The 24,978-nt window shown below is 38.7% G+C and overlaps 2 protein-coding genes across 4 annotated transcripts in view; both read right to left on the bottom strand.

Moving 5' to 3' along the window:
- Window positions 1–21,514, bottom strand: part of ADGRL3 (adhesion G protein-coupled receptor L3) — an 844,276-nt gene extending 822,762 nt beyond the window's left edge. For 2 of the 3 annotated variants that reach the window (XM_032272140.1, XM_032272143.1), the window contains exon 1: window positions 21,296–21,514. The gene's annotated coding sequence lies outside the window, so the exon portion shown is untranslated. Of the gene's footprint in view, window positions 1–21,210; window positions 21,216–21,295 lie in introns of all 3 variants that reach the window. The other variant, XM_032272132.1, reaches the window with a different exon arrangement.
- On the bottom strand, window positions 17,350–22,214 carry LOC116545678. Its single transcript, XM_032272214.1, has 6 exons — window positions 21,868–22,214; window positions 21,644–21,784; window positions 21,296–21,429; window positions 20,830–20,939; window positions 20,297–20,752; window positions 17,350–20,246 (listed from the first exon to the last, which is right to left on the bottom strand). Exons 1-6 carry the CDS (start codon window positions 22,212–22,214, stop codon window positions 19,941–19,943), a joined length of 1,494 nt encoding a protein of 497 aa, XP_032128105.1. The 3' UTR covers window positions 17,350–19,940.
- Between the last annotated feature and the right edge of the window lie 2,764 nt (window positions 22,215–24,978).

Raw genomic sequence — 24,978 nt, 5'->3', positions numbered from 1 at the left:
TCAGAATGCCGTAGTAAAAGCAAGAAAAAATAGTAAAACTATGCATATCATTTCACCCTCTTCCTTGGCAGTCCAAAGTCTCTCCAAAGAGAATTTTGTGAAATGCTTCTAGCCAATTTTCTATCCAACAATTAAGAAGAACCCTTTGAAAACTTGATTTCTTCAGGGTATTGATAAAACTTGCCCCTTCAGGGTATTGGTAAAAATGAGAGAGATAATTTGACTTTAAAAAAAAATCTGACAGTCATCCTTAAGAATTATTCTTAGAGGTGCAAATAAAATTATACCTTCAATCTTCATTTTCTATATTTCCTCAATAAATATTCTAGACAAACATTGACATGAACTGGAACAATTAGTTAACTCTGGTAATTATTACATCTCGTAGTGGTTTTCTACTGTCTTAACAATTTTCCCTACAAACATTCCATACCTTTGACAGAAATCAACAATTGTAACCATAATATCGAATCCCTCATTACAAGGCCTTTTATGCAGCTAAGGGCCCCTAAGAGGAAATATCAATTTAAATTTCAAATTTTATTATTATGGGAAAGTGATGTTATTGGTATTGTTTCAAGAGGAAATTATTCGCTTTGTAGTCTGGGGTTCCCTATCTTTCTTGACTACAACAAAGAAGACTAGAATATGGAACCTCATTCCTTATCAATTTGGTTCCCATACTGACATGGGTCCCTGCCATTCTTCTCACTGGCATTTCCAATGGAGCTTGAAATTAACATTTTTTTTTTGTCTTCATGCCTTATTTTGTTTTGTTTTGTTAGTCTGGAGTTGTTTTCCTTTAGTGATTTACTTTATGCAACATTTTCTAGGAAGTCAGCATAACTATAGAAGTAAGCAGCTTGTCTTAACCAATGCTATAGAACCAAAGAGAATGAGGAATATATAAAACATTTTTTGTTATTTGTGTTTGAGATGATGGATATGCTAAGTACCCTAATCTGATCACTTTACATTATATATCAACACATTGCTATGTACTCCATAAATATGTACAATTATGAATTAAAATAAAATAAAAACACATATATTTACATTTCTCCCATGGATTACAACAGTTTCAAAAAAAGGTAAAGATAAGGTTTATGTTTGGGACCAAAAAAAAAAAAAATCTTGTCCAGAGCACAGTGTTCTGTTTGGACAATATACTTCTCAAGAGTATCTTAGCAAGGCATGTAAATATCAGATTAACACAAACATGAATGAGCATATAATCTAAATGAAAAGTAGAATCAAGTTCAATGCTTCCAGAAGGATGAAAAAAACCAGAATTCATAAAAATAAAAAATCTGAAAGGCTTCCCTGCAATTACGGTTATGATGGAGTTGGCACAGCATGGTTTTAACCACATAGAAGATTAATATTTATTTTCAACAAATGTAGCTAGAAAAATGTTATTATATCTCCTCCTTTTTCACTAGGAACATGCTGATTGAAATGGATTCATTTATCTAAGCTGACAGCTAGACAAAACTATATTGCGAATATTTTTTATCTTTGATTAAATAAGAACTCTGCAACATCTGGTTTGCTACAACAATTACACGAAATTATCCAAACTAAGTTTTTTGAATATGTTTAAACATGTCAAAATGTGTTTAACAGCTCTTTTAATACACTATTCAGAAAAAAATAAATGAAATAATAAAGCAACTTACTGTAAAAGTATTAATTCTAATAAGAGATTTAAAAATATGGAAAAATTACAAATGCACTTTTACAGCAGTCAGGTTTACAAATCAAATATGATGCTTGGTTACCCAGAATAAGAACTTAAGGATGTTTATGTCATTTCAAAAAAAAAACTTTTCAGCCATCAAGAGAGGTTTAAAATTGTGTCTCTCGCTTTTGAATACTATAACTAAAGAACCCACAATGTTTTATATTGAAATACCAGTTCCTGAAGAGGACACAAATATTGACATCATATTGCAAGCCTACCTTTGAAAGGCAAGTTCTCACAGGCCAAATATAAAGACACACTGAGTTCCTACACATCTACAGGTGCTTTCAGAAAACCTGGCTTCAAAAAATGTTCTTGAAAACTTGCTATTTTTTTATGCGTGTCAATTGTATATTTTTTCTCATAATATCCAATATATTTGCTAAAAATTATTTAAGTATAATCCCTAATTATTACTACATGTTTATAAACTGTTGCATTCAACATGAGAGAAGTTAATTCAAAATAAAGGTCTCTGAACTCATGTTCCAGCCTCTGTCATAGTAATTTTTTGCAATAGTGATACTGTTTTCTTAAACTATCATTTTTAAAGTAAGCAATTTGCTTCAAGTTCTAAAAATAATTGATTTAGGGGGAAATATGAATTGGGGAAAAAGAAAGAATATGTCTGTCCTAAAACACTAAGTACGCAAACTGTATTTTACAGTCCGTATATATAATGATTATATGCCTACAGGATGTGGTATTAGAAATAAGTAATAAAGGCATTTCTGCCATGCTTATCTGATGCTGTATTCAGGCTTCCATTTGTATCTCACAAATTGCGAGATAATCATTCCTTTCAGAATAAGTCAGAGATAAAAAAGATAGTATGATACACATGAAGCAACATGCCAGAATGATTCCAGATGGAAGTCCCTGAAGATTGAAAGCAATGTCAGATATAAAATGCAATGTCAGTCTTCCAAAAAGAGCAGGAGCAAAGGGGAAAAAAAGGAAATGGCTTGAACCACTGTGTTCCACTCCTTTTTTCTACATGAAGCAAGGGTGGTAATAGCGCTAATTTTTCCTAACTGAATCTTATAATGACTAAACCTTATGCCCATGCATTAGATTACATGAATGGATTTAATTGTCACAATCCTTCTACAAAACAGATATAATCAGCCCTGTGATATAGAGCATAAACTGATACTTAGGAAGTGACCCAAAGTCACATAGCTGCTATATGGCAGTCCCATTGTTTAGGCTCAGAGTCTTCTGATTCTAAAGCTCATGTTATAAATCACTAGGTATCATGACACAAACAAGTTGTTAGAGCTTGTCCTATTAGCTTTTTAAATCATACAAGACACATTTCACATACGATGTTTCATCTAACATACTAAGCACTCACCTTCAAAAATCAAATCTCATTTTCACACCCAAACACTCTTGCTTATCAAAAGACTAAAAGAATTTCCAGCCATCGATGACTTTATATTTTCTTTCCTTTTCAATTTTTTTTTTTTTTTTTTTTTAGACAGAGTTTCACCCTTGTTGCCTAGGCAGTGGCACAATCTCGGGTCACCAAAACCTCCGTCTCCCAGGTTCAAGTGATTCTCCTGCCTCACCCTCCTAAGTAGCTGGGATTACAGGCGCCTGCCAACAGGCCAGGTTAATTTTTGCATTTTTAGTAGAGACGGGGTTTCACTATGTTGTCCAGGCTTGTCTCAAACTCCTGACCTCAAGTGATCTACTCACCTTGGCCTCTGAAAGTGCTGGGATTACAAGCATGAGCCACTGCACCTGGCCGATGACTTTATATTTTCATAGACGTTTGAAACAAGAAGAGAAAAATAATTGAAAGCCATGGCAGAATGTCAGAAATGCCATAACAGAGAGATGACAAAGAGCAATGATGAGTTAGAGGACAGAACACAAGGGGAAAATAAAATATTTGCATTATTAATGAAAGCATAAAAGCTAAAGTGTTTCATAAGTTCTTAAATAATATAGTCAACTATTTTGTATCTGTCACTCAGAATATTAAACCACTATTCTGTTACAAGAAAAATGTACTGCTCTCTTTCAGGTATCATCAAAACAGGAATTCCCTGACTTCAATATGGGTATTTATAAATAAATCACTATAAACAAAAAACAATATCTTTGTGGTTTGAACCTTCTTAATTAAATTAAATGTAGTTTCAACATCTGCCCTTTTGGCTTTTATATAGCATTTAAAATACAAACATATTAAAAATTCTAGTTACATTACAGGTCTCCAGAGAATAGCTTTTAACTTTCAGGTGAAAAACAAACTGGATACAGAATAACTGCAACCATATCTTACACAGGTAGATCAGTAAAGAAACAGTAACAAAGTTCAGATGAGGTCATTTAACCAATGATGACCATCTCATTTAAGTCCTCCGTATCTTTATAATCTAATTACAGTACAGCATAGGAGAGTCAAAATGGGCATTATTCAATGTAGACAACTTCTTTACACATGAAACAATTGAGGCCATAAAGAAACAGGATCTGTCTTTTGCTGCTTAGCTGGGAAATGGTAAGGCAGTGGCTTAGACGCTCATATAACTGGTCTCTTCACATCCCCTCCTGATGCCTCCTTCAATTATGTCTACACAGAGCAGCCAACATAATCTTTTTAAAATGAAAATCTGATCTTGTTATTACCTTGCTTAAAACCTTTAATGACTTCCCATTGCTCCTAAGATAAAATCCCAAAATACTTAACCTTAGAAAACACTACAAATTCTAGATTCCTAGTTACTGGCCAGATCTCATACCACTTCTCTCAATCCTTATGTTCCAGGTTCTCTAGCCTCTGAGTTCCTTGAAAGAACTGAGCTCCTTTCTCTAGGACTTGAAACAGGAGGTTCCCTTCTTCAGGCAGGCACTGCTTGACCAGTCCTAGATACCCTCCAGGGCACAGCAGGACCCAAAAGCCTTCGCTGATGTAGACTGCCTGAGATTCCTGGGTCGAATGTTCTCATAAAGCACAGTATTTTTCCTGCTTAATCTTTATTACAACTATGTTTAATTGTGTCACATGAGAAGCACTCAAGCCGGGCACACCAGTGGCTTACACCTATAATCCCAGCACTTTGGCCAAGGTGGGTGGATAACTTGACCTCAGGAGTTTGAGACCAGCCCAGGCAATATCGCAAGACCTCGTCTCTACTTTAAAAAAACAAAAAATTAGCTGGGCATGGTGGTGCACACCTGTAGTCCCAGCTGCTCATGAGGCTGACTTGGGAGGATCCATTCAGTTTAGGAGGTCAAGGCTGCAGTGAGCTGTGATCGTGCTGCGGCACTCCAGCCTGGGTGACAGAGCAAGACCCTGTCTCCAAAAAAAAAAAAAGCAGCACTTAATACTATTTCTTGATAAATGAATGAAAAAGATTAATGATTCTAAATATAATATCTCCAATTATAGGACTCTTCCTTTTTTAAAATTTTCATTTCACTAAGTTAATTTTCCTAAACCACACCTACTTACCATTTGGCCTAAAGACTCCTAAACAAAAATCATTTTTTAAAACAAAGTTCACTATTGTTTTATTAATATTAAATAATGTGTTCTAAATAATTAAGAAATAATCTTTATCATTACATACTGTAGAAAGTCCCCCCAAATTTAAATAATAACCTAACCTTAATCCTAGCAGTGAAAAGAAGGCAAAGTCTACAGTCTTTACTAAATAACAATACCACATTTCTCTTAACAATTATCCTCCAGATTGATATTTTACTGCTATTCTTTGACAAATAGAGTCATAACCATAGCCCTGTCTTTAGCGCTGGTATTCCTAAAGCTAGCTCCTCTATTTCTGCAGAGTTTCTCAAGGACGACAGATATCAGTAATTAATAAGTCACTGGGGATGGGAAGAAATAAGGATAAGGACGAGTAGGAACCAACCTTCTGGAGTAAAGCTCTCCTCGTCACAATACAGATACATATCTCCAAAGATACACTATGAAATCTTCATTTCAATAATTTTAAAGATCTCACATATTCCTGTTCATCTCAGATCTGCAGTACCTGACCCCTGTTTATGGTCAACAGAGAGTTTTTTTGTTTTTGTTTTTTTTTTTTTTTGGCATCCTGAAATTTAACATTACAGCTAGGCAAGTGATAGTAAAACATTCTCTATGTTAACTCACTTTCTCTGCAAAAGGGAAACGTCAGATTTGTTGTCTCTATTGCTACATCAGGGCATCAATGTTTAGTTTTCCTCCCTGTACTCTGCTCTATTATTTCCTCCACTAGAACATGCTTGGGTCTGTGATGAACTCTTTTGATGACAGAAAGTGAAGACAGCACATCCTCTAGGGCTGCCTAGTCAACCTTCCTATCTCAGTTCACATGTCACTGGCTCTGGGAAGTCTTTTCAGATCCCACTCACCACTCAACTCAGACAAGGTCTGATTCTCCCGCTAAACTCTCACAGCATCCTGAACTTGTCCTCTAGGCACGTATCACAATTTTAACTACAACTAACTAATGAGGGATACATTGTTTAATTCCTCTTTATTTCCATGATTTTGCATGTGCCATAAAGTCAGAGGCTCTTTCTGCCATGTTACGCTCCATATCCCCAGCACCCTGCAGACATCTGGTGCTAACAAATAAATAGCGAATTATAAAATTAATGATTTAATGAAGCTAGTCTTTTGGGAACTGCAGAAAATAGCAGAACAATGTAGAGGCCCACTTAGGAAAAGGTATCAGCTTCAACAACAAATTAATGAAAAATTAACACAAATAATAAAATGTACTGAGCACTTACACAAATCTAGACAGTGTGCAAGATATTTTATATGCACTGCCTCATTTAATCCTCACAATAACTCTGAAAGTTAAGTATTATTTTTATCCTTTTCCACACATGAAGAAATGCAGCCTAGAGAAGTGAGGTAACTTTTCCAGTGTGACAAAGTAAAGGTTTGAAATCATGCTTTTATGATTCCCCAAATTCGGCTCTTTTTACTTTTCCTCTTTGATTCTCATTCATGTATATACATTTTTATTACTGCATTTTGTACTTCTCTATATGTGTGTTTATTACTCCCAGTAAAGATCATTTTATTAATGTAGAACTAAATACAATTTAATGCATGAACCTTACAATAAATTGTAATAATTTTACATAAATAAATTCAGCCATAAGGAAATAAAAGGAGTAAAAGGGGAACACTGAGAATTCTATACTCAAGGTATACATTTCTGCTTTATAAATCAAGAGAAGTTGAAATCGCCTTGATACAAGGTAACACTACTATGGGCCCAAAGCTTTGAATCTAAAAAGTATTTAATACAAACAAAAGAAAAATAAAATTGATATTAAAAACTATACCAAATCCTAAAATCATTTATTAGGAACCAAACGTATTACTACCCTTAGTAATAGACAAATATGATAGAAATATATCAGAGTTCTTAATGGTTTTAAATCATGCAAAACATCTTCATTATGTCAACATCTTTCTCTTTAAACCATCACAAAAAGAAAGTCTAACTGATACCATCTTTTTAAAATATGCTATTACCACATGCAATACTAAGCCTTTGCTCTTAAAGAAGGAAGAAATGTGAAAAATCTTACAATATCAACTACCTATTTTTTTTGAAAAGTTAAACTTGCAAGCAGAAATGTTCTAGCAAGCTTTAGCATTTTATTTTATCCCATGGATATTTTAGAGATAAAGGACCACCCCACCATCCTTTCTTCTATTTACAGATGAAACAGACCTACAAAAGTTATATGACTAATTCCATACAAGACAGAGAGTGATCACATCATTACTGAAATCAGAAATGAGAACTCTCAAGTGCAAGACTAAGAAATTCCATAATATAAGGCAGCATGTGCTACAAAACTGCCATGTCAATTTGGACAAGTCACTTCAACTCTTGAGGATATATTTTTAAGGAAACTAAAATGTAGAAGAGTGTGGCTTTCCAAATTCCTTCCTTGCCTTTTTTTATTCCACATGCATGTGCAGAGCGATTTTCAATGGCACTTAAATTTATCTTGAAACAGTAACTTCAAAAACTGCTTTCATGTTGCATTGTTTCTTCTAGGTCCATAAAGCACATTCATGCCGTTATACAATCATTTATTTATCAAGCATTAAACTCTGTCCCATAAATATGTTCTGGTGCAAATTTAAACAAAATATAGACAGTGAAAGTAGAATATGTTTCCACTCTGTTAGAAGTGCATCAAAAATATGTCTGTACATTTGGAGGCAGAAGTCACAAAGAGACCGTTTAAAGTCTCTCAGAACAAAGAATGCACTACAATGAAATCAGATTCAGTAGGTACCAGCATTACTGGAAAATTGATTTCAAATTGCATTATCCACCTGCTGTTTTCCTCTTTAACTTTACATTAATGCCACTGGACATTTCATGTTATGTATATTTTTATTTATTTATTTTTAAAGAGTCAGGGTCTCACTCCGCAGCCCACGCTGAAGTGTAGTGGCGGGATACTGGCTCACCGCAACCTGGAGCTCCTGGGCTCAAGCGATCCTCCAGTCTCAGTCTCCTGAGTAGCTGGTACTACAGGCATACGCCACCATGCCTAGTTAATTTTTAAATTTTTTTTATAGAGACAGGGTATCACAATGTTGCCCAGGTTAGTCTCATACTCCCAGGCTCAATCGATCCTCCTGCCTCAGGCTCCCAAAGTACTGGGATTATAGGCGTGAGCCACAGTATCCAGCCTATACCTAACTCATATTCCTATAGACAGAGCTCTCATTGAGGTTGCATCTAGCAAAACTTGTGTTCATGTTTACTAAGTTATAAGCTGTAACGTTCTGTTGAATTATGTTTTTGATCTGTCTCCTTTAACAGACAAACTTCATTTATTTTAAATGTGTTGACTGATAATTTGCTCCTACTTTTCATACTTAAATTTTAGAACAATAATCCAAACCACCATTTTTTTTTGTTCTGTAAGTACGGTAAAGAAAAAATTTTGTTAAGTTGATACTTTAGATGAACTTAAGAGATAGGAGGTCCATTCAGAGCAGTGAAAGAAACTAAGAAGGTTTATGGAAATATTAAGACACATGGTAGACTTAATTCTTCATGGAACAAATTCATTGTATGGTTTTGTTTTAGTAATATGTTAAATTCAAAGACATAAGGCACAGCTTTAAATATTTATGACCACTAAATTTCCATTTATTATTATTATTTTATTGACCTCTGCTTTTATATATTGGTGAACATACAGCTGAACATTAGTAATTCTTAAGAATCACCAAAACGTTAGTACCAGTTAGTAACTTTGCTAACTATACATAACCAAGAATTAGTAGCTATGAGCTATACACAACTGAGAGTTAACAATTCTTAGGAAAGATTTCCAAAACTTTCAGAGGACCAGTTATACAGAGGCAATGATGTATCTGGGTCTCTAACCATGTATGAAAAGTCAAAGGATTATTTCCTCTTTGATGTAGTAATTGTGCTTCAAGGAATCTGCACTACAGAAAAAATTAGAGAACAGGCCAAGCTCTCAGCACGTGGGTATTCATTGTGACATCGCTTAATCTAGCAACAAATGACAACTCCCATGAATAATTAAATGTTTACATAAATCATAGTATACCCACATTATGAAATATTTTAGAATACTTAATGCTTTAAAAAAATGGCATTGAGAAACTGGAGACATTTATACAAACTATATATGGTTTAATCTAATTTCTATTAAAACAAACATATATACACAATACAGATGTGGGTAATCAAAGTAAAAATTAAGTATGATGTATTCTCTGTGAACATAGTGGTATGCCACTATATTGTCATATTGAGTGATTTGTTTTAAGTTTATGTATCTCTATATTTCAAAAGTGTTCAACGTGAACATGTATAATAATCAGAAAAAAATTAAATATGATCTTCAGAATGTACAATTAGCTATACTGGGAAGAAAGAATGGGAATCAAAATTCTGCCATTACCAGCACCCAAGTAGAATCAAAAAAGCACGCACAAATGATACATATTGAGCAAAAAATTCATTCCAGAGTAACAACTACTAAGCTAAAAGAAAACAGCCCGGAAATGAATTAACATAGAAGGATTGCTAAAACAAACCATATGGACTAACACGTTGTCCTTTGACATTGATACTATGAGTCCCTCATCAGGCTGTTCATTCATTTGTAATAAACTAGGTTAATTTCTCATATATAAATCTATTGTTTTTTTCACACCCCATTCCTTTTGTTGTTGTTGCTCAAACTCAACATCCCCTGAATTCAAGGAAGAAAACACACATACGCACACCATTGTTATCTCACTATCATCTATTATTCAAGAAAGATCTCATTGAATAAATGTCTGCTCAGGGGCTCTAAGCAAATTTCATTTCTGAGCACTACCGTCTGCAGCCCAGCAGGCTATTTCACCAAGATAAGATCATGCATTTAATCAAACACACCAGAAAAAGAAATACAAAGTTTGCTTAATAACATCAAATCATTAAAAAAAAATGTTGACAGCACACTAATTTTTAGTGCTCTTTCTTCTTTGAGGATTTGCAATAGTAAGGAAGGTCATCGCACATAAGATTTATGCTATTCAGGCCTTCTACTAACCTTTTAAATTTGTTCCAAATCATCTTCATATGTTACTACTTATATTGAGTTGGTAATTTCAAATGAAAATGAAAGCTCAACATAACTTTCTTTTTTGAATGCAGGAAAAGTAAAATAATAAACTTAGGGGGATTCCAAATAATAACTTTACGGTACCTCAGCTGGTCACGTGTCAGCATTAAACACTATTCAGTCTCTGGTTTTGGTAATAATGGGCTCTTATTAGATGTCTATCATTTGAAAAATATTACTGGATACAATGAAGTATATTTTCTTTGAATTCTGTAGGCAACTATAAAGTTATCCATGCTCAATCATCTGAAATATCTTACTTGATATAGTTTTGAATACTCTGCCTCTAAACAGAAGGTTTACTTGAATAAACATATATTCTCATCCGAAGCATGACATAATGAGTACACAGCAAGTGTAAAATAATTAGATGTCTCAAACAGATGGATGGATACATATCTACAAACTCACTTTTTCTGCTTGTCCTTTTATTTGCATTTATTTTATGCTGTATTTGTTCCTATGCCATAAGTTTTTGTTTCTTCAGTTTCTTCTGGAATAACTTTTTCTTCTGTGCAATCTCCACTTCTGATTTTGGAACAATTTGTTCCTTTTCAGTAACGTGGCCAGTGAAGCTCATACATGAGTTAATTCAACCATGAGCGCTATCAGATGTCAAGTCTTGAGGGTTTTGTTCATCTGAATGTACTCAATGCCTAGATGGTCTATATTTAAACCTTGAAGATCAGCATTATTCTCTGCATTTTTAAGCATGTGCAGGAAAAAACCCAGCCCTCTTTGTGCCAACAAACCTGTGTCCAGCTTCCCCATCTGGCATTGTACAGTGCCATTGAACACTGGCTCACCCACCACAGGATGGAAATGGCACGCTGCTTCTGTAAAGGGACATCTTTTGGATATTTGGTGGCTTTTCACATATACAGAGCCTAGATGTCTTGAGCAGTTTCATAGATAACTTGGGTACTCTTGAAATGAACCTGAAGATTTAAACCCCTCAATTTGCATAATTTTGTTGGGTTTTGTTGGTCAAGTGAGTAAGAAGCCGTAACTCTGGTCTCTTACAAGAAAAGGGTAAACCCATTTTCAATGATTTTCCTAACCAATTCTCCTAACACCTGATTTGTCCCAGTTATTAAAAGATCACTTATCAGATAATATCAGCACCTCTTCCTTTTTGTGTGAACAACACCCCTCTCTTAGCTGAGCCTTTTCTTCTTGAAGCCAACTATCCATTCATTTACAGAGGAACTGCAATATTCTCACCGCCTCCTCCAAGCTGATGATAGTAGATCAGTATAAGGCTGAGTACTCAATTCAGACTGTGGTGAAAGGAAAAGAATCCAGTAGTCAGAGAAAAAGAAAAGTAGTAGGCTGGGTAGGGGCATGGAACTGAAGTAGAAGTCTAGAGGTATGCAGCTTTTTCTGATACCAAGGTAAAGCTCCACTCTTCACCAAGAATCTTTAGGTGAGAAACACAATAACTTCCCAAGAAATTAATCAGTTCAGCAGAAAGCTGGCTGGAGGTATCTTTGCAATTAAAAGAGAAATAGTGAAAGCATCCATTCTCTTAAATCTTTTAAGTTAAATTTAAGTACGTATAGCTTAGATACTATCATAAAATACACATCATTTTAGAATGACTGCAAAATAATATTTAACCATCATGCTTAAAAATTGTTAAGAATGAAAGTAAAAACTAATTGAAATTGCCTAAACCTCAAAAGATTGTACATAATTCTTTTAAATGGCTGCCTAAGCTCTTCCGCCAAAGTCAACTACAGTTAATTATATAATTAAAAGTCATTAGACAACATCAACTGAGCATTTAATGCCAATATAAAAAAAAGCTATAGATACACACATGCGTTGTGTTAACAGAACCAATTTCTCAATAGGTTCTTTGTCGACGCCTTCATGATCAGTATTCTGAGTCAAGGTTCAAACAACAACCATCAGCCATTGACAAATCAAGAATACCAAAAATTTGAAAAAACAAAAGGTGTTAATGAAAAACAGCTGAACCCTTCCATTCTTGCCAGAAATAAAATCGCATACAAAAAGATGACGATCAGTCAGGACCATTTCCTCTTATTCAAAAGTCTTTGGAAGAGTTTGAGAAAAAGAAAACTGGGAAGGGGGGAACCAAACCAAATCAAAACAAAACAAGAGACTGTTGAAAACCCTCTTACAGGGTCAGCGTCAATGGAACGCATTTTAGTATTCAGGTTACCCACCCAAGCAGAACATCAAAAAACTGGGCTTGAGTCTCTCCCCTATTCTCACAGGCTCAGGCTACTGTGGAGCCGCTGGGGCTGTCCTGAATAGTAACACGCTCTGCCTCTGCGGGATGCATAAACACCAACACAAGCTGATCAAACAGGAGGTGGTGTCGTTTCTACTTGGCTTTCAGTTCCATGAGTCATACTTTAAAACACCTAAGTCTGGCACAATTTAGCAAGTCAGTTGTCCAGTCCAATGTGCAGTTTACTTTTTCATTCATTTTCACCACCTACTCTATCGTATCCTTTCCTTTTCAGCATACATACTGGATAATTATAGGAAAAATCATACATTTTAATAACTTCTCTTATTGGCACTGTCACTGAAATACAGATGTCAATTCTAAAATGTGGACTCACTTATGAGCCTTTCAAAAGTTTCAGTCTTTAAAGCAATTTTGGGATCTGAATTTTATAGGTTCATCTCATTTATGGCATTCTTATGGAACTTAAAACCTGGGATTATAAATCTTTTAAAAATATGAAAATCCTTACATCTTCGAAGTTTACGATGACTTGATTTGGTTACAGCATTACAGAAAATTCTGAGGCAGTTAAAGCTTAAAGAATGATTGACATGAGAAAAGATGATAGGGTATTTAATTTAAAACGTCTTAAATTGTTACTTTCATTTTAGACCTAATTACAAGTCAATCTTCAGACACAGTATTGGGTAGATGTAAAAAATATTTTTCTGTCAGGATTATAATTTTTGATGGAGAATTAGTAGCAGAGCATAACACTTTAAGATGAAGAGCTAAGAAGTAAGTACTTAAAAGGTTAAAAAAAGGACGGAGGGAAAGAACATAGAAAAGATAAATACAAGACTTGAAACCTTTCTCAACTACTTAAGAAAATGCTATTGATTTTCCTAGTTCATCAAGAACTCTTCAATTAAGAAAATGGTATTTGATTTAGATAAGTTTTCCTAATAATGGTACTCAAGGACATTTCTAATACTATGACTAATAACAAAAGGTACTATGCATTAAATATTAACTCTACCAGGTACTTTTATATTTACTTTCTGTTACTCCACTCAAACCAGCAATGTAGACTTTATTATCTCTGTTTTACAGATAGAGATGACACAGCTAGAAACTTGCACATTTGGGATTGTTTTCAAGTGACTCACAATCCAAAGACCATTTCTGAGAAGTTCGTAATTAAAAAAACACTGCCCAGTTATACCTATGTATGGAGTATAATTTAGGTTCTAGAACACGAAGTCAGAATTGACTGAAGTTCTAGAAGGAAATAAGTACTACAGTACTAATTTCATAGTGACAGGCTGGGTCAGAAATTATAACTAGCTATAGAATATACCCCAAAAATGTATATAAACACATCTATATCTTAAAGTTTTCAAATAGTTGCCAAAGTCTCACTCAAAAGTATTACACAGTTCTGCAGTTAAACTCTAGCAGCTAGTAAAGCTTATCCACATGTGGAGCTTATTTCACTGGTTAGACATATCACCACTCACAAACAGACTGAACTACAGTATATAATTACCCCAAGGATACTGTGCACTGAAAATGGCTTGTTGTGGTGCTTAGATAGTGATTAACAGATTAAGAGTATAGTGAGTTGTCTTGATATCACTTCAGAAAAGTGATTTCCTCTCTAATAATTCCCAAGATACATAAATATTCAATTAGGGTCTTTGAAATCTAGTTTTAATTGGGCATTCATACTCGCTATCAAATTTCAAACTTAGCTCAAGCTAACAAAGGTATTTTATTAATTCTTCCTCTAAAAAATGCTAATAACCCTTCATGAGTTTTAAAGTGTGAGAGTAAAATAAAATCAAGATCATCTTTTACATGAAATATTTAAGTTTACTAACAATTTAAGATATTCTCTATAATGGTGAGAAATATAATTACATATCTGAATCACATGGGGAATTGATTAAAGTTTCCTAGGACTCTCATGAGACCTTATAATGAAGATGATGATAATGATGATGGTAATAATAACAGCAATAAACAATCATATTATTATTATGCACCAGGAACTGTTTTAAGGACCCTACATAGATTTACCAATTAAATCTTCATAACCATCAGTGAATTTGGTACAGTTGTTAAATCCATTAAAAATATCAGGAAATTATAGAGAGATCAGGTATCTTGCCCCAAAATCAAATAACTAATTAAACCTAGGCAAACACACTCCAGAGTCCCTTTCTCTTCATCTCTATGCCATTCTGCCTTTCTAGATATCAAAATGTCTAGGATCTAGATCTAGATATTTTCCCCTTGACTCCCTTGCAGCCCTCCAAAGAGCAATCAGCAAATCAGGCTAAATATCTGCAGCATTTACACTTCCATTTCACTAAATGGGGACCAAAATCTAAAACCAATTAAAAAAAAAACGAATAATGAAATGCCAAATAATTAATAAATATATCCAACCTGCCTGTCTTTTTAAAGGTTGGACGTCTAATCGTTTCCTCATCCTACATGGTTCCTTATGTGGCCAGATGGGTGGCATTTTACAGTACAAGGAGGCAGATCTCAGAAAAGCCTACTTGAGCAGTTCTCAGACTTTCTTGCCCAGGACTCTTTTACACTCTTAAAACTTAATGACCCACATTAGAGAAATTAAAATCAAAACCACAGTGAGATACCATATCACGCCAGTTAGAATGGTGATCATTAAAAAGTCAGAAAACAAAAGGTGCTGGAGAGGATGCAGAGAAATAGGAACCTTTTACCCTGTTGGTGGGAGTGTAAATTTCAACCACTGTGGAAGACAGTGTGGTGATTCCTCGAGGATCTAGAACCAGAATACCATTTGACCCTGCAATCCCATTACTGGGTATATTCCCAAAGATTATAAATCATTCTACTATAAAGACACATGCACACGTATGTTTATTGCAGCACTGTTCACAATAGCAAAGGCTTGGAGCCAACCCAAATGCCTACCAATGATAGACTGAGTAAAGAAAATGTGACACATATACACCACAGAATACTATGCAGCCATAAAAAGGATGAGTTCCTGTCCTTTGCAGGGACATGGATGAAGCTGGAAACCCTCATTCTCAGCAAGCTAACATAGGAACAGAAAATCAAATACCACATGTTCTCACTCATAAGTGGGAGTAAAACAATGAGAACACATGGACACAGGGAGGGGAACATCACACACTGGGTCCTCTCGGCGGGGATGGGGGACTAGGGAAGGGATAGCATTAGGAGAAATACCTAATGTGGATGATGGATTGATGGGTGCAGCAAACCACCATGGCACGTGTATACCTATGTAACAAACCTGCACGTTCTGCACATGTAACCCAGAACTTAAAAGTATAATAATAATAAATAATAATAATGACCTAGTGACTTTGATTTTTTTTTTCTTTTCTGAGACAGAGTCTTGCTCTGTCACCCAGGCTGGAGTGCAGTGACGTGACCTTTGTTCGCTGCAACCTCTATCTCCTGGGTTCCAGCAATTCTTCTGCTTCAAGTCCCTCAAGTAGCTGGGACAACAGGTGTGTACCACCATGTCTGGCTAATTTTTATATTTTTTGTAGAGGCAGGGTTTCACAATGTTTACAAGGTTGGTCTCGAACTCCTAAGCTCAAGTGATCCGCCCATCTCAGTCTCCCAAAGTGCTAGGATTACAGGTGTGAGCCACTGCGCTTGGTCTCTAAAGTGATGTTTGATTATGATATCTGTAATTGTCAACATTTAAGTATTGATAAACTAGAAAAATTCTAAAACTTGAGAATATGTAAGCACACATGACATATGCCATCAGAACAATGATGTCATCACATGTCATTTACCTTCTGGAAAACTTCACTGAACACTTGTTAAAGACTATGAGTGAAAGGCAAATAATGTCTTAGCTTTATTATAAACATGTTTTCCTTTCACATTTCCTCAGAAAGGGTGTCAGAGACGCCCAGGTTTCCCTAGAGTACACTTTGAAAACACTGATATAAGAACATTGTTTGCTTTTAAAAATAACTGACATGGAAGTTCTACCACACAGAAATATTCATTTGGGCAATTTATTTTTCCATCTCAAAGATAGTTTCCAAAATAAGTAGGATTACCATCAACAGTAGTCCATTTAAATTCTTGAATAATATGGACCAAATTTTAACTTCTTTAATACCTACTTGTAATCACTTTTATGAAGACATTCATTAAAACTGAAACTAAGTTCTTGTTTTTAGTGTCAATAAGACATAAGGAAGACATATTTATCAAGGCCTATAGAACCTATTATGAGCAAATACAGAAACTCCCCTTTTATCCATACCTCCCAAAATAAATAAAGAAGTTCAATTAATTTCAAGTAGGACAGCTAATTTTCTTTTTTTTATATTTCATGCCTATGAATCAATGAGGACATTTCACAACTCTAAGAAAAAAGTTACACCTGGTTTCTTATGCAGCAATAGAGTTAATTTTAATGGACCATACTGACATTCAGATTGGAGTAATGACATTAAAGATTTGGGGAAAAACCTGCTCATCTTAGATGTATAAATGCTATTTACAGGCATGCTCACACTACATTCTCACAATGTATCACAATGAATGAAAAATCTGGATTTTTCTTTCCATTGATCAACAACTCTCTAACCCTCTCCCTTCCCTTACCCCACATAACACAGAAAGATAACCAAGGAAAAATGTCAGGAGGACCTCACTCATACTTGCAAGTTTTACGTTTTATTATAAAATTGGTTATTCTGCAAAGAAATGCATTTGCATGAAATGAGAAGGCATAAATGCAGTAATCATCTAAGTATAAAAATGTCCTTGTGGGCAAACAAATGATAAATTACAATACAGCCATATTCTTTAGGGCTCCTCCCAAAGTGAGCAAATGCATATTTTGAATATAATGCAAATCTAGGAAAGAGAAGGCAAAATAGCCATTTGCAAACTTAAGGACAGATCATCCTTTCTTAATTCCAACTGCTCTAGCCATTCACACCATGCTAAATTAAGGCTGCACAGCATTTCTTAAAATCACTGTTTGATCCTAAATATGAAAATCGCAATCAGTTTTCCTTGCTGATTTCTGGGCCAAAACTCCCCACTCCTAACAGTAACTGTCACTTCTACTTGGCAGCCCTTTTCAAAGAGAGTTTCAACCAACACTTAAAGTGGTCCAAATCAAATCTGAAAAACAATTCAGTTTTGCATCATTTTATCTGATTAACTTCAATCCTCATGATTTTATAGTCTTTTCTTATCTACTATTTATGATTTCCTTGGCTATATATAGCTCACAAAGGAATCGATGGTAAATCAAATCCATAAAAAACCTGCCTTTCCTAATGAGTAGAAACAATGCCAGGCACAGTAGCCGCAGCCAGTACTGCCATACTTGCTATCATCCCCTGTGGAAAAGAGTATTTAGATCTGTAAAATGTAAGAAGATCATGATTAAGAATATCATTTTTGAAAGCCTTTCCATTCATATTTTTGAGGAGCACTCTCAGTCTGAAGGATAATCACACTAAGCAACCTAAAATGAGACATCAAAAGCATTTACCCATCAGGCAAATCACATGCTGGCTTATCACTCTTCAGGCCAGGGACTCCTGATGCAGCCTAACATCTCTATCTAAAAGAATTAAATAGTTCAGAGAAAACTTTGTATTAATCATTCCTCCTACCTTTATTTTGTAGAAATAATCTAGTCAACCATATACACAAATGGATCAGGTTACTGAATACTTAGTGATAAAGAAGAGCTATGGAATGGCATTCAAATACTCTGACACATTCACCTTCAGCTAAAGACAGTACAATACACTGACAGGCACAGTTCTAATGACATCAGGACCTGTGGAATGTATGACTGCTAGGAAACACATGCTGCTAGGAAACAAAGAACAGATCTGATCAAATCTTGTAAGGACTGGGAATCACTGTGATTAGATCTTCTAAAATGGGAGGACAAGTATTCTTTAATCCTCAGGAATATTTGCAGGTTTAAAAACTTGAACACGTATCTTCTAGAAATGAAACAAATACATGAAGCTAGATTCTCATGAATTAAACCAAAATTTTCTAAGTTTTCTATTAAGGTAATGGCCATTAGCAATATCTCTCATAAAAAAAAATAACTTAATCAAAGTCAAGCATCAATGATTTGGCATTTGTCTTTTGCAATCTATGCTTTTTCAAGAGGTCAAGGTCTTCAAAAAATAATGAAGACATCCAGACATAATTGTATCTAAAAACAAAGTACGCTGTTACATTAACAGTACTATACTTTTTAAAACAGAATAGAATTTAAACAAGCATTTGCAACAAACACCAAGACAGTCAGAGCTAACCTAGACCTAAGGAATTTAATACATTTTAATTACTGAAATGAAAAAACAGTTTCACCTGCAAAAGTAACAGTTTATAAACTGTGTTTATATTTGTACATGCTTTACCCTGGCTTTGGTTACAAATAAATAAGTAAGTAAGATTGAGTGAAACAAAGCTGAGAGAGAATTCAACACACGAATATCCTCTTAACTCCCATACAAATTATCTGGTATCCTATTTTGGTGATGTATAAAAGAGCAGAGAATTCTATCCTATTTGTAATCCACATACAGAAAAATTGGGCGCCAGAAGTCCAGATCATTTTGGACCATTACATATGGAAAAATATACTAGAGAAATCTTACTTAACTCTGTTTATTCTCATAGGGAAATATAGGAGAGTCTCCAAATGCAAAAATGCTAAAGAAGTGTTTCTTTGCAGATTCTACGATGACATTCTTCAACTAGTGATGATAGCCCATACGACACTAAAATTAGCAGACCGCCTATTTACTTCAGAGCAAAACACAGAAGGCAATTTTTCCTTCCTGCCAGAGTCTATGCGTCTCCTCATTTCCCCAGCAGCTGGCTGGAAGGATGTAAAATCAGAGGTGCAAGAAGCTTTATACTTCCTAATGAGTAATACAGCCAGGAAAGTAAACACAACAGACGACAGCAGGTTCGGCTCTAAAGGAGACTGTGGCAGGAGTGCTTACACCGTTGTTTACAATGTGCTCTAACTACCGCAGGCAGGGATCACAGGCAGACACAGGGAGGAGACACCCTGGAGGTGGCTCGCAAGGCTCGAGTTCCCCCAACTGCTATGATATCTCTGGCCATAAATAAAAGCAGCGCATGTTTCTATCAGAGGAAGGAAAGTGGCCAGAGAATTCCAGGGAGGAGTTACGCTAGCTGGACTCGATTACTTCGATCTGCTGGAGAGATGACTACTCTATGAGGTCCTCATCAGGGCCAAGCTGAGGTGCATCAAGCGCTGCACCAGCGACTCTCACGCGTGGCACGCATCTCGCCGAGCTGCGCCTCTCCGGGGGAAGGGGTCCTGATGAGGCTTTCTCGCCACCCTGCGGGAGTCCCCGTGGCCTCCTCATACCAGATTTTCCAGTTAAGCGGATCCCAGGCGATTTCAATAAGCAAGCTCAGCTCCAGTAGCATCAGCTCAGGCATCCCCGCAAATATCTCCCTGCCGAACCTGGGGCGCAAATATGCGCACACACTCACACGCCGACTCCGCCGCCAAGTAACCCCGGTAGAGGAGGTCGCCCCCACACCTACCTACCTACACACACACACACACACACACACACACACACACACACACACACACACACACACACACACACCCCTATACTGCTGGGGGCCTGGCACGCTAAGCTTCTGAGCTCCGACGTGGGACCTGAGGCTGGGTCTCCGCAGCTCTGAGGCTCCGCTGCAGCCTGGAGCCTTCCCTTCTCCCGAGAGAAGCACCGAGGTGCCTCTTCTCCTACCTGTAACCCGCCAACCTCGACCACCAATGCCCTGCCCACCCCGCCCCGTCGCCGCGGCCGCCTGGATTCGTGCAACACCGCCGCCCCTCGCCCAGTGCCCACTACCAGCACAACGAAGCCCGGGCCACCCACGAAAGTGGCAGCTTTCTCCAGCCAAAGCCACTTCACAAAGCCTGGGCACGGAGGTCTAGACCAAAGTGCCGTGAAGGGGACACAACAGGCGGGGCGCGGGGAGGCAGCAAGACTCCGCGACTCAGGGGCGCGACCTAGGCAAAAGCAGCCACCAGGGAAGGTCTAGGCGGGCGTCGAGAGAGAATCGCGCCGGGCTAGGCACCCTGCGTTTTCGATCTTCCCAGAGCCCAGCTCCTCACCCAGACCCTGTCCGTCCTCCAGCCCGCTCCCGCCTCCAGCGGCACCAGTTCCAGCCCGGCGGAGAAAAGGCGCCCTCTGGTCCGCTTTCTGCCCCCACCAGGGGATGGCACTGGGGTGAGAGGGGAGGGAAAATTTACGGAGTGGAAACTGTTCCCATTCCCCAGCGTGTGCGGCTGCGAAGGCGCCCCGTCTCGTATCCCCATCATTCTCCACCGCTGCCAAATCGCTCAATGGTTGGAGAAAACTCGAACCCGAGCCAGACCCGAGCGCCCACCAGACAGGAGGTTCCCTTCCCACCCCGCATCACGACCCTATGAGTGTGTGTGTGTGTGAGGGCGAGTGTGTGAGTGGAAGGGCGAGTGTGCGTGTGCACCCCGCACCCCCTCTGTGGCCCGCCGGGTGGATGCTGCCGCCTGCGCCCAGCCAGGGCGACCCCTATTATGAAGAGTGCGAAGAATAAATTACCTTTCGTAACCGCCGGTCCCTGAGATCGTCCCATCAGTTGCTCAACAACCTGAGCGCAGTTTCCACAATCCAGCCATTGAGCCCGGGGCAAAAAACCGGCCGGCCCCTGTGCAGACACCCCCAACCACAGGCGGCTAATAACGAGAATCGAAGCGCAGAGAAAGCAGCAGGAGGGTGGAGACCCCAGTCAAGGAAACAACAACAAAAAGTCTCTTCCCTTTCTTCTGCCACACAGCCTCGGAGAAAGGGGCAGGGAAACGAGAGCCAAATGCTCGCCTTTCTTGAGGCTCCTCGCTTCACACACGCCAAGGGAGCAAAAGCAGAGCGAAGAGAAAAGGGGGTTCAAACGTCTCTCCCAGTCCACAGTTGCACAACTTCGGAGTCAGGCTCTGTCTCCAGCAGCAGCCGAGGGACCCAGCGGCAGCTATTAACATGCGGCAGTCACAGCCAGGGCTGCTTCTCCTCCTCTCGCTGCTGCTGCCGCCGCCGCTTAAGAAAAGACGCTGCCGAAGAGACCAAAAATCTTCCACCATCCCCCCAGCCGATCTTTATATCCAGTTCTCCCACCCCACCCCCCTTCTCTTTCTTTTTCTTCTTCCACGTCCTCCCCTTTCCGCCTCGGAGCGGGAGCGATGGAATAGGTAGGGGGAGCCGCGAGGGCCAGGGGTGGCTTCTCCGCCAAAGCGTCCTCTTCCTCGTCCTCCCGAGGTTCTCTCCCAGCCGAGGGTCCCCCCTCGCGCCCGCAGCCTCCGCGGACAGCCGGAGCGACAGCCAAGCAAACTCCTTCCCGGGTGCACGGCGGGGGCGTGCGGGCAGAGCGGGCGCCCGGCAGCCGAGGGCTGCGTCCCGGGGGCCGGCGAGCCCCGAGCCCTGGGGGTGGCTGATTAGCTCGCCGGCCGGGCCGGGCGGCCGCGGGCATGTGGGAGCTTCATCGCGCGGCCCCGGGCTCCGCGCCGCCGCCGCCGCCGCTGTCTCTTCGGTTCTTTCTCTTCGACTCCCCAGGAGCGAGCGAGGCACTGGCGCTCTCCAGACACGCACACTCACACACGCGCACACACGAGCGAGCTCCTGCCAAAGCAAACCGTGCAACCCGCGCGCGCGCACTCCCGGAGGAAGAGGACGGAGGCAAAAAGAGAAGAAAGAAAGGGGAGGGGGCGAGTCACAGGCGGCGGCGGCGGCGGCGGCAGCTGCCGGAGCGGAGGCAACGAGCAGTCCGGGAAAAGCCAGCAGTGGCGGCGGCGGCGGCGGCGGCGGCGCCCACCCCGACCAGCTGCAGCATCTGCATCCCCGCTCCTGGGAACTGGAGCGAGCGGTGCCGGGCGGCAGGCTAAGGGGGGCGACGCGCCGAGAGCGGGTCAGAGCGCGGGCGCGCGGGGGCCTTGCAGCCTGCGCGCGGGGCGGACGCAGCCGGGGCCCGAGCCGAGGCCAGAATGAGCCGCGGGCGGGCGGGCGGGCGGGCGGCGAGAGCTCGGAGGGCCGGGGAGGGGGCTCGCGCCGGGGAAAGGGGCGGCCGGCAAAACCCGGATCTGGAGTGCTCGCGGGCTCCGCGGCGCGGGCTCCACCTAGCAGTTCGGCAAACGCTTGGAGGTGGGAATGAACGGGAGGGCTGCTACTAGAGGCTTCCCTTTCAGGGCTTGTCAGACAAAGGGTACCTCTCCAGCGGCTTCGAGGCTCGCCTCTGCTAGTGCGCTCTCTCGCGCTCTCTCTCTCTCTCTCTCTCTCTCTCTCTCTCTCTCTATCTCTCTCCCCCTCTCCCTCCCTCTCCCTCTCTCCCTCCCCTCCTTTTCCTTCTCCTCCTCTCCCTCCCTCTCTCCCCCTCCCACACTCCATCACCCCCTCCTCGTCCTCCCTCCGTTCTCCTCTAGTCTTCCTCTCCCACTCCATCCTAGGTGAGTAAACGACATCAGTTTGAAAGTCCTGCCAGTGTCTCATTTTTTTTTTTTTTTCAGGTGCAAATCATTCCGTATTTTCATCATGCAAGTACCGACTCTGAAAATGTTTCCTGCCTTTGGTCCATTTTATGTTCCTTCAAACTTAACTCAACCTGCAAGTTCATTGCAGTTTAAAGTATCCCTGTCTGATGATGAAGCGTGGAGATTCAATTATCTTATTTCATGACATCAATGAAAATTACCATAATGGATACAGAAAGGTGCCTATTCCAAAGCCATGCCTTCTGAGTGAGGAAAAGTCTGCTAAAGTTAAATGAGTGACCTTGTTCAATTGCTGAATCGTTTGGTGCCTTTTTGTAAAGGAGAGTGTTGAGTAGATGATTTGTCAGGTCTTTTCCTGATGTAGAATTTTGTGATTTCAAATGGCTGTTATTTTCTCTACTAGGACACTCAAGTCACTAATGTATATCATCTTCATCCAACAAGCACATTACATCTATAGTTAAATTTCCCAAATTGTATTTGATTGTATACATTTAGAACTACTTCTAGAAGCTCTTTAAAAGGTAATATCAATCCTAGCATATCTGAAGAACCTGAAACCTCTTTAGAATTAAAACTATAACCAAAATGACAGTTAAAATCTCATTCAATCCTTTAAAGCTCAACTCCAATCCAACATTCTCCAAGAAGCCTTTTCTCACCAATGCTCCTTCCCCAAAAGTCACTCCTTTCATGACGTTTCATAACACTTTGATGACATCTGTTGAATAACACCTATTTTATTTTGCTTTTTCCCTTATTCCTTTTAAATCATCAATGGTTTGTCAGTTTGCCTCTTCAGATTATAGTTTGTCTTGAATGCAAATTCCTAGTTTTAATTGTCTGTATAAGAAAAGATTACTCTATATCCACAGTCCTTTGCATGTAGTTACTCCTTTAAAAAGAAAATCAGGGGTGAGAAGGGACATTTAATGATATTGCTGAATTCTGACCAACTAGATGTTCACAAACTGAAGTTATGCTACTTGAATTTGCCTGATACAGGACATCCATGTACTCCCCTGGGTACTTAGAGAAAATACAAATTAACATCTGGAGTCACTTGTTACTTAAATAATTTTGGAAAGAGTAGACTCTAGCTAATTGTGACAAGAGGCTCTTATTTATAAAGGAGGATAAATGGAAGTTAATTCATCTCTCAAATGCTTAATGTTTGTGTTAAGTAATAAAAATAATATTTTGAAAATATATATAATGGCAAGTATAGATATTAAAGATTATTAGTGGTAGCATCAGAAATATTAAATACATGTTTAATATACATTTAGATTGATACAAATATATATATTGATAATGTATAGATATTAAAGATTATTAGTGATAGCATCAGAAATATTAAATAAATAGTAGCTACAGATCAGTTTTTAGAATCAGCTTTATCACAACACCAGAGGTCTGGAGGAATACAGGAAAATGAAATTTCAAAGTAAAAGTTATATATATATATATATATACATATGTTTATATATATATACACACATACATATACATGTATGTATATATACATAAATGAAATATTAACTGAAAACTAAGCATAGTCCGTTAAACAAGTAATTGGAAGTGTTCAGCACGGAGGAGTTGACCACATATAAGCGAACTTACAAAGACAATAATGAGGGAGAAAGAACTCAAAATGGGAAGGGTAAAGTGAATAAGAATACTGATGAGTAAAGAAAAGCAATGAAAGAAAGAGAATAGGCTGTTTATGTAGCTTAATCAAATGTCAAG

This window comes from Sapajus apella, unplaced genomic scaffold (genome assembly GCF_009761245.1).
Source record: "Sapajus apella isolate SASKATOON/1434 unplaced genomic scaffold, GSC_monkey_1.0 scaffold5, whole genome shotgun sequence".
NCBI lineage: Eukaryota > Metazoa > Chordata > Mammalia > Primates > Cebidae > Sapajus > Sapajus apella.
Note: the sequence above shows the minus strand (reverse complement) of the source record. Positions and strands in the feature narration are given on the sequence as shown.

What these genes read in the sequence shown, in the direction of transcription:
- LOC116545678 (XM_032272214.1), bottom strand. Translation starts at nt 22,214, where the DNA reads ATGCCCGCGGCCGCCCGGCCCGGCCGGCGAGCTAATCAGCCACCCCCA. An exon ending in GGAGGACGGACAGGGTCTGG is followed by an intron (nt 20,753 to 20,829) that starts GTGAGGAGCTGG and finishes ACGCCCGCCTAG; the next exon opens with ACCTTCCCTGGTGGCTGCTT. An exon ending in GGGTGTGTGTGTGTGTGTGT is followed by an intron (nt 20,247 to 20,296) that starts GTGTGTGTGTGT and finishes GTGTGTAGGTAG; the next exon opens with GTAGGTGTGGGGGCGACCTC.